This window comes from Dendropsophus ebraccatus, chromosome 6 (genome assembly GCF_027789765.1).
Source record: "Dendropsophus ebraccatus isolate aDenEbr1 chromosome 6, aDenEbr1.pat, whole genome shotgun sequence".
Taxonomy (NCBI): Eukaryota; Metazoa; Chordata; class Amphibia; order Anura; family Hylidae; genus Dendropsophus; species Dendropsophus ebraccatus.
Genome location: NC_091459.1, coordinates 124826615 through 124836929, shown reverse-complemented (window position 1 = coordinate 124836929; position 10315 = coordinate 124826615). Strand labels below are relative to the sequence as shown.

The window sequence follows — 10315 nt, the reverse complement described above, 5'->3', positions numbered from 1 at the left end:
CAAAAACCAGGCGAAGTAACGTAGAAGAGCAGGCCAGAGGGGGTAGCTCAGGCAGGAAGCTCCGGGTAAAGAAGAGGAGAGTATAATGGGGACACCAAGAGGAGAAAAGGAGTGTGAAAGAAGATGTAAAAGCGAGAGTGAAAAGAGTAGGGAAGAGTGCCGCAAAGCAGCAGGGTCAGGTGATTAAAGGAAGAGATACGTAACCCAGAGAGTGCCGACATCACCAGAGGCGGCCACCGCCTGGGTCTTGCACCTGCGATGTTGCCAGTCCAACCATCAGGGTGGGGGAGTACCATTACAGCAGGGGAGGAACCGGCACAAGGGTCACCGGATAGCAGGTATATCGGTGATAAGTGAGGGATGTTGGGGGAGGGGGGGGGGGGTTGAAGGAGAGGGGGGTCGGGTGGGGAAGGAGGGGTGGGGGAAGGAGTTGACAGGGGGGGAGGGATGGGGACCATAACCTAGTTATTCATTTAGATCTATTCTCATCTGGGATATTAAGTCATGAAAAATTGGGAAAATTGAAGTCATGGATCCACTTGATTTGGTTGTTATTTTTCTCTGTTTGGCCCATTGACAAAAAAAAAAAAAAAAATTTGCTGGAGGACTCAAGACTAAGATTAACACATAAACCACCAGAAACAGCTTTCTCTATATAAAAAGGCTGCAGTAAAATAATTTATTATTTCATTATTATCCTATATGTAAATTATTATTTTTTCAACAAAATTAAAAAAAAAAAAAAAAAAAGAGGTGACTCTAGACGTGACTCTTCAAGGAAAACCTAAAGAGAAGACAAAGGTGAGATACATTGGTTATCAGAGAATTATGGCACAGATCTTATCAGGGACATTTCCCAAAGACTGACGAATAAGCATATATGTTCGGCCCCAACTGATCACTAAACTGAGCAGAGAGAGGCACTCGGCTAAGCGCTTCTCTCCCTATCTTGTTGCTGGAGACGGTCCCATAGACTTACAAGTCTATTCGTAGGGTGTCTGGGCCCCCAAGGTGATTAGCCGTAATCTATGGGCAAATAAAGTGTCCAATTTCCCTATAGCACCACCATAGGTGATTTAGAGCATTACACAGATCCCATAAAATCAAATGGGATCAGAGGGGTTGTTTGGGAAACACATTATAAATGCCTGTTTGCCACTTGTAACAGGCATGTATATTGGGTTTCCCAAACCAAACAACCCCCGCAGAGCGTCATAGCAATTACATTAAGAGATTTTCCTCTGATACTCACATTTCAGGTTCTATCTTCATTCTCTTAGCTTGAACCGTACACTACAAGGTCCATCCGGTTGTTGAGTTCCTACCAGGTGTAGATTACTCTGCAAAGCAATAAAAAGTGTAAATGTAAGCTATGTATAGAAATGGCATCTTAAAGGGGTTTTCAAGGCCACAGAAACAGTGCCACTCTTGTCTTTAGTTAAGGTGTGGTATTGTAGCCAGATTCCATTCTAGGGAATGGAACTGAATTGTAATACCACACACAACCTGAAGACAGGGGTGGCGCTGTTTTTGAAATGAAGTAGCTGTTTTTTGTTTGTTTTTTTAAATCCTGGATAATCCTTAAAGGGGAACCTGTCACGGTGGGGATTGGGGCAACCCCCCACCCCCACGCCATAATAAAGACTGTCAGACTGACCCTATGAACATAGGACTTAGCATAATGTGTGCAAAGAGAAACAGGGATTTCTCTGCAACGCAGCCGGCATCCACAGCGTCACCCACCGGGACCGAGAGGGTAAGTATGCAAATCTTTAGTACAGGGTAGGGTGGGTTTTGCCCCAGTCCCCAGCGTGACAGCTTCCCTTTAAAGGATATTTCACCTTCTGTTCATGCACTACCACAGCTTTTCCCTCATCAAGCTAACTAGGGATCTTCTATCCCCTGTGCTGACACTGATGCTGAAACGTATGTGATGGTGGAGGGGGTCTGCTGTATGTTCTCTGGGTGCTCCGACCCCTCTCTGCTATGTACAACCTCTATCCCCTGCTGTTATCTCTAAGGGCCCTATTACACGGGGCGATTATTGTGCAAAAAATCGTTATATCGTTCAAATTTCAACGATAATCGTTCTGTGTAATTGCAGGCAACGATCGGAAAATCGTTCGTATGTCGTTGATCGTTGATTTAGATCTGGACCTAAAATTATCGTTAATCGTTCGCTAATCGTTCGTTGTAATTCCACATTCGTTTGCTCGTGTTCCACATTTGTTCACTACTCGTTCAGTGTAATTGCACATTGTCCATTGTTTTGCTGGGATCAGAAGGAATAAACGATCATAGTAGCGATGGCAATAGCGACTGTAGTAACGATCGTTACCAACGACTATCGTTCTGTGTAATATAGTGAACGATTTCAGGTTAACGATAAACAATGTCGTTTGCGATCGTTTATCGCTAATTGTTAAAAATCGCTCAGTGTAATAGGATCCTAAAGCAACCATACACATAAAAAATTGTCAGAACCTCTAGATTTTGGTGGGACTGGCTGATTATCTGATGTGTCTGGGGACCACCCAACTTCCCGCCAACAGATGACATTGGGAAGGATTAGATATGATGAATTTGAATTGCCTGATTCTTTTGTTTTCCAGAAGATAAGCCCCTGCCCCTCCTCTATCCAAGGAAGGAGAAAGAGATAAAATAGAGCTGACACAGTCAGGGATCAGGTGTGCCGTTCCTGTGTTAGAAGCAGCAGGACAGCCACCTATGCAAAGGAGTTACTCAGGCTCTACTGCAGCAAAATGGTAGGAAACTCAATAAGAAAGTTGCTTAGTTTTGCATGTAGGACACAGATAACCAAGAGCTGCTTGGAAGTTTCCCGTCTTATTCCTGCATGTGGGATACAAAGACTGTGAATCATGTGCCGTCCTCCATAGACTCCTCTAGCGTTCACCCTGTTGGCACCAGATTGTGTTATTTCCCCGAGGTCTAGATGAGTAATGAAGAAGTTCCATGATCTGTACAGAACATAACATTCAGACGAATCAATTGTTCATCTCTTTATCTCCCTCCATACTGAGATCACTAATCTGCCGGTGCTGAATTGCCAAGAGATCTTGGCTTCTCTCGAAAGCCACCAGATGCACCGACATTTTTTTCTCTTTACATCTGTTCTCCGAAAAGGACACAGAAGTCGAGGCGAGGGAATACGATGTACGATGCAGGAAGCGCGTGTTGTTATTTGTTGAGCGGCGGGCAATCTGTCCACGCTTGTTCACACTCGGAGATTCGTGTTATTGGCAATCTAGCCGGGATTTCTTCATTAATTATCTTTTTTGGGTTTAATAAGCAAAACATAATGAGCTTCAATGAGGGAAAAAGCAATTTATAGACTATAAAATCTTGGCAGGTATAGCCAGGCCGCTTTGAGGGGGATGATGGGAGCAGGGGCATATTTGGGATGGGGTGTGAACCTTGGGGATGCTGGGTGTCAGACAGGGCAACAACAACTCACTCTACCATGGCCAGGGTAGAGTATACAGAGCTAGGACAGCAGGCTAAATCTTAGCCATGGGTAGAGGAGCTCTGTCTACTATACATAGGAGACTATTGATCGCCCATTGGTAGTAGCATGCCTCATTCATTGTGTTGTTATTACTGTTCTTCCCTATTGACTATCGACAAGGTAATCCAAAGGCCAGTAAGACCTTGGTTGGACTGGGGCTCTAGAGTAACACAGAATCCTCTGATGGTCCCAGGCTCTGGCATAATAATGGGATGCCAGGTATAAGACAACCCTATGGGAAGTGACTTTGTATCCAGTCATTTACCCTACGATCTAATCCTTAAAGGGGTTATCCAAGCTTAGAAGAACTTTGACACTTTCTTCCAGGAACAGCACCAACAATTCTGCAGCACAGCTCTATTGAAGTAAATGGAGTTGAATTGTAATACCGCACACAACCTGAAGACAGAAGTGGTGCTGTTTTTGAAAGAAAGCTGTGTTTTTTGAAAAAATCTTGGATTACCCCTTTAAGGGTAAAAGTGGACATCACAAATTCTGTATACATGGAGGGTGGGATCTCAGAAAAATTTGTAAGACAAGCGGAAGGTGTCGCTTTGTTCTTGAGGTAGGTGAGGTCTAGGATCTTTGACCCCATCAATAACATTATTTGTCATAACAAAGTACCCCTCTCTGAATTTTATGGTTTTAAATACAGTATCAGGATATAATGAAAATATACAACCTCAGAGGGACAACATGAGACACTGGCCATTCTGTGACCTGGATGGGTCACGGAATCGTCGTTGTCAGAGAAGATCATCAAGGCCAGTGCTGCAGTACCGGCCAGATATTCCTCACTGCTGGTTCATTCCCCGCTGCAGAAAATGGAGCGTGCAGACGGAGCCGCACGCTCCATTGTGTGCACTGCCAGGTTCTCTGACTGACATGTCAGTTTCTTATGGCGCCGCTAGGGATCCCGGCCAGAGTGTATACTATAGGGGACAGATTCGCCCCTTCTCCCTGGCGTACGCCTCCCGTACGCCTTGCTTGCCCGATGGGCGGGCTGGGGGAGCTTGGTGGTGTGTGATAAGGCGGGGAGGAGTCGTGGCCTCCTTCAGCGCCTCATGGATCAGGCGTAAATCATGCCACAAATCTACACTTGCGTACGCCTCTTAGTGAATCCGGCCGGGCGCACAAATCCCCGCCCGGTGGATTCACTAAGAAGCGTACTCCTCTTAGCAAATGCTTAATATAAGACTGGCGTACTTGTACGCCAGTCTTCGTAAATCCCTCCTATGTGTATACACTCCGCCCAGGATTCCTTAGAAGGCAGCACTACGTAAGTTCCGTAGTAATCACAACCGTTGTTACAAAGGCCATGATTAATACAAAAATTACTGGTCTGGAGCTTAGGTGGAAGTTAAAGGGGTTATCAAGTGTTTAGAATTTCTTTTATATATTGCTGCCATTTGTAAACATGATAAATATGTTATGCTTACCTCTCCACGCTCCCCCGGTGTCCTGATGCAATGTTGGCGGTGTTCCCGCTGACTGCAGCCCTGCTACATCAGAGACTAACTTGTCTAACTTGCCAATCACTAGCTGTAACGGCATAGCGCTGCGGCCAGTGATTGGCTGAGTGGGCTGTCAATCCTGAAACCAGTTAGGTCTCCGAAGTAGCAAAGCTGCAGTCAGTAGGGGCACCGAAGAGGCTGCATCAGGACACCAGGGGAGTCCCGATGCATAACATGTTTATTATGTTTACAAACAGTACAGCAATATATTAAAAAAAATGTAAACACTGATTAACCCCTTTAACCCCTCTCCGATGAGGAAAGAAATCTGCAAATGATTATAAGGCCATTTCAGACTCGTCCATTAATACAGTGAAAAGGATTTTTCACAAGTGGAAAGCATTTAAGACACTTAAAGGGGTAGTTCAAGTCTTCCAGTACTTATCAGCGTCTGTATGGAAGTGGCGTGTTCTTTCCAGTCTGGAGAGCAGGAGAGGTTTTCTTTGGGGATTTGCTACTACTCTGGACAGTTCCTGACATGGACAGAGGTGGCAGCAGAGAGCACTGTGTCCGAATGGAAAAAATACACCACTTTCTGTAGGACATACAGCAGCTGATAAGTACTAGAAGACTTGAGATTTTTTAATAGAAGTAAATTACAAATCTCTGTCACTTTCTGGCACCAGTTGATCTGAAAGAATTTTTTTTTTGTGAACTACCCCTTTAATAATCTTCCAAGGACTGGACCTCCCAGTGAATTCACCCCAAGGTCACACTGTGCAATGTTTAGAGAAACTTCAAAAAAACGCCAGAGCTACGGTACATCTTAGATTCTATAGGCTTATTTTTCTCATACCTGAATGTATATATAGGTATATAAGTATATATACTGTGTATATATATATATATATATATCTATACCAAGGGGGCACATCCCCGTTCATCCCGGTGTGCTCTTTCATCACCTCATCCTGCCATAAACACCTTGCGGGGCAGTTTGCTGCCATGTGTTATCAGGGTGCAGCATTACACACTATGATTTATGAGGGGCGATGTCTCGGCTATGTCTCTGTTACTATGTATAGTGTCCTACCAGCTCCTCGCTAGCTTACATCTGCTTGCATATGGAATAATCCTATAGTTACGTTGCGTCTAAGGGTACTATTACACCAAGCAATCTTCCGACGACTAACGATTAACGATAAACGATCTTAAACGACTGCTAAGGCAAACGACCCGAAATCGTTTGCCCAAGTACACGAAACGATGATCGTTATTTATGATCGTTCTTGCAGTCAATTAGTCGTCGCTATTGCGTACGTTTCAGCTGTGAATTCTTATTCCACCGAACGATATGCGAACGATGTGCGAACGATGAGCGAACGATCAAACAATAAAAATAGGTCTGGATCCTATTAAACGATCAATGATTTTTCGTTGGTCGTTTAATCGTTGCCTGCTATTACACGAAATGATTATCGTTCAAATCCGAACAATTTAACGATTTTTCGAACGATAATCGTTCCGTGTAATACCACCCTAAGCCTTCTGCCAGGGTCGGCTACAGGTTTTTATGGGCCCTCGGGCGACAGAGCCTCAGTGGCCCCCACATCCATCCATTATGCACCCATCATCCACACACTTGAGACACCACTTACATACACAATCACACATTACTGACACAGACACTGTCTGACACTGACTGACTGACACACTCAGACACTGACACACAGCACTTACAGCTCAGTCTTCTCCCTCTTCTGTCAGGCTGTTCTCCACACTGTAAAGGCCCTATTACACGGAACGATTATTGGCCATATTCGGCCGATAATCATCCTGTGCAATAGAAGGCAACGATCAGCTGACAAGAACGATCTAGGCTGATCGTTGCTGTCGTTTGTCTTTCAAGACAAACGACTGTGATAACAGCGATCTGCTGCCGTCACTACGTGGAATAGGAGCTGCGGCAGCAGACCGCTGCTAACCCCTATGGGCTGCCCGGACGATCTAGCAATCACCCCCGCAGTTCAGCGCCCCCCCCCCCCCCCTTTCTCCATCTGTGCAGGTCCTGCTCCCTCTCCTGTGTCTTATGATGTTCAGTCTGCTAACCCTGCATTACAGTGAGCGGGCAGAACATTAGAACACCGAGCCTCTCCCTCTCTGGGCTTCTAGAGGCGCTGTGGGCCCTGGCACTTGCCCGGGTGAGCCCTGTGCTAATGCTGGCCCTGCGTTCTGTGATATAGCTAGTCTTGCTGAACCTAACAGCTATAGCTAAGAGTGCAGTGAAGGTGTCAGATACCCAAGGCAATATTGGTTGGTGGTATTGGCTGTTGACCTTATGTGTACAGGGGTTCGCAATTCAGCAGATGTTGGGGTAAAGAAGGATTGAGCAGCTGATCCTTTTATTCTTAAGGTTAAAGAGTACTTGTTATATAGAAAAAAGAACTTTCGATACGTCAAAAGTTTTGAACGGTTGGGTGTGATTAGACGACCACCAATGTGGAGAACGAGCTAGGAGAAACCCACGTGTATAGTGTTCTCTTTCAGCTTCGTGTTTTGTGACCTGGGCAGCTGCATAATGTAAGCCTATGCGGCCGACCAGGTCAGAGGATGACACTGAACCGGGAGTGAGCGTCTTGTTCTCCTGATCTGTCACAATCCGAACCAATCGAAGCTCTTTACATGTGTGTGTGACTTCTAATGTCACAGGAGGGTTGGCTGGATCTCCTTTCTGAGCTCTAGCGCCACCCCAAGTGATGTCACAATCCATGACCTAGAGCCGTGATGGCGAAACCTATGGCACGCGCACCATTGATCGCTGGCTAACGGGGAATTCAGGACAGCTGTCCCAGATTATCCGGTGAGCGGGATAGAATACACCACATGCATCTGTCTCAGCCCCCCCAACAAGACCACCGCTCTCTTTTTCTTTTTTCAGATGCCGGTATCCCATGGACTACATCGAATTTGGTGGACCACGTCGATGACTGGTAGATGTTTTTTATGGAAAGAAAATGGTGAAAGGGGAGTGGGTCTGTTCTTATTTCAATAAAAATAGGAACTGTAGTCTTTTTTTTTTTTTAACTCTCTTTACGGGGTTAGTAGTGGAAACGATCTGATAGATGGCATCCATTACTAATCTGGGGCTAGTGTTAGCCTGTAAAACTGCTATCTCTTACCCCTGAATTATTATCCCAGTACCCGACACTAGAGATGATCGAGCATCAGAAAATCTTAGGTTCTATAGAACTCGAACCTTGTCGAACTTTCCGCATTTGATTCCCAATGCCTTCCCGGTCCGTGGGGAAGGAGGAGACAGCCCGGGTACAACCTGAAATTCCAGGCAGTACCCGGGCTGTCTCCTCCTTCCCCACGGACCGGGAAGGCATCGGTAATCAAATGCGGAAGGTTCGACAAGGTTCGAGTTCTACAGAACCTAAGATTTTCCGATATTCGATCATCGCTACTTAACACCACAGAGCCACCATTTCACTATAGGTCTGAGGGGGTAGCAGCCTCGTTTATTAAAGGTGGTGTTGGCGCAGTGATGCCGGTGGTGTGTTCTTTTTTTTGAACCGTAGCCGGTTCCCATACATGGCGCAAGTCTATTCCCGAGCAACGGCCTGGCCATAAGCATTGGACACAGACCTGTCCCCAGAGTGACATTCTGCCCTCCGCTCTGTGACGCGGCTCCATTAGAATCAATGGAGCCATGTCACAGAGGGAAGGGGGTTTCAGCACACTGGGGGCCGATGGACCCATGTCCAGTGCTTCAGGCCGGTGCTCGGGAATAGACTGGAGAGGTCACTACCCCTACAAGATCCGGACACTCCTATAATAAAATACTCTGTGCTGCTGTGAGATCCACTTCCGTCCACAGTACAAACCTGTGCCCATTCTCCTTGTTGTGTCGACAGGTCACTGCCTCCCACTGGGTCAGCACACTCCTCTCCTGCCACTGTCATCACCTTCTGTTCCTTTCACCCTCCTTCATGCCAAGGTGCATTCATTAAATCAGAATATAATAAGGGGATTAGGTCCTGTATAAATGCACCAGGGGAAAGCTGAGCGTTGAGCCATCAGGGTGATCGGGGCGACCAGGAGAGACAACACTGTGATCTGCCAGCCTGAAATCCTAGCAGGCCGCCGCCGCTCAGAGCTCATTTCTTTAAGTACAGTATTTGTTTCCCTGCTAGCTGTCAATTCTCTTTCCCCATTAAAGAAATAGTGTAAGGAACTCGAGAAGGCGTCTGCGGTTTCATGGCCCTGAAAGTTTCATAGCTGAAGTTCCCATTGTGAAGCAACATTATGGTGCTCAGGCTATGGCCTCTAATCTGAAGTACTGTACTGTATAAAAAGTCACCTATAAGGGGTGCAGAGACGGTGGTCACCTAGGCCCTGATGCCTGAAGGGGCGCCTCCATAAATATGGGTAGGTAGGGCCCTGCTGTACAATTTGTAACTAGCTTGGTCTACCAGAAGAATAGTGAGTGCAGCTCTGGAGTATAATGCAGGATGTAACTCAGGATCAGTACAGGATAAGTAATGTAATGTATGTACACAGTGACCGACATGGAGAACACCTATGGCTGATACTAATGCTGCTAAGCCTATTTTAAAAACCCAATTACAGGATGTTGGAATATGAATTGATCAAGCCATATCGCCCCATATACCAACGTGCAGGTCTCCTGGTTCACACGGGTCCCTACACTAACTCCACACCGTGTCGGTCAGTGACCGCTACCCCCGCAAAGCGTGCACATGCAGGGAAGCGTGCACATGCAACCCCCATGTCACAGGACCAAACCCAAAGTGCCCCCCCAAAAAGTCCCAGCCAGCACCACCGGCGAGGAAGGCTGCCCCCAAACAACACAAGTATGGATATGGTATTACACTCACCAAAAACTGCTGCAGACAGAATAGGAAAAACATGGAGGTACTGTCGTGTGAGCACAGGTATATGCTCTGCTGACTTAGGTCACATGGGTCTTTTAAAGGGGAGTGCCAGCTGCCCAGAAAGGGGAGAAAAATACAAAATCCGACCTGCACGTTGGTACACGGGGCGATATGGTTTGATCAATTCATATTCCAACATCCTGAAGTTGTTTTTTTAAAATAGGCTTAGCAGCATTAGTATCAGCCATAGGTGTGATGTGCAGCCGCTCCTCTCTCTCCATGTCGGATTTTATATACACAGTGACCCCACCAGCAGAATAGTGAGTGCAGCTTTGGGGTATAACATAGGATGTAACTCAGGATCAGTACAGGATAAGTAATGTAATGTATGTACACAGTGACCGCACCAGCAGAATAGTGAGTGCAGCTCTGGAGTA

At 46.2% G+C, this 10315-nt stretch overlaps 1 protein-coding gene across 2 annotated transcripts in view; it reads right to left on the bottom strand.

Moving 5' to 3' along the window:
- Positions 1 to 425: 425 nt before the first annotated feature.
- CYP39A1 (cytochrome P450 family 39 subfamily A member 1) overlaps positions 426 to 10315 on the bottom strand; it is a 59547-nt gene continuing 49657 nt past the window's right edge. For both annotated transcript variants that reach the window (XM_069974009.1, XM_069974010.1), the window contains 2 exons: positions 1253 to 1340; positions 426 to 784 (listed from right to left, as the gene is read on the bottom strand). In XM_069974009.1, the coding sequence (XP_069830110.1) occupies positions 1269 to 1340 (72 nt within the window). In that variant the 3' untranslated portion in view covers positions 426 to 784; positions 1253 to 1268. The remainder of the gene's footprint in view (positions 785 to 1252; positions 1341 to 10315) is intronic.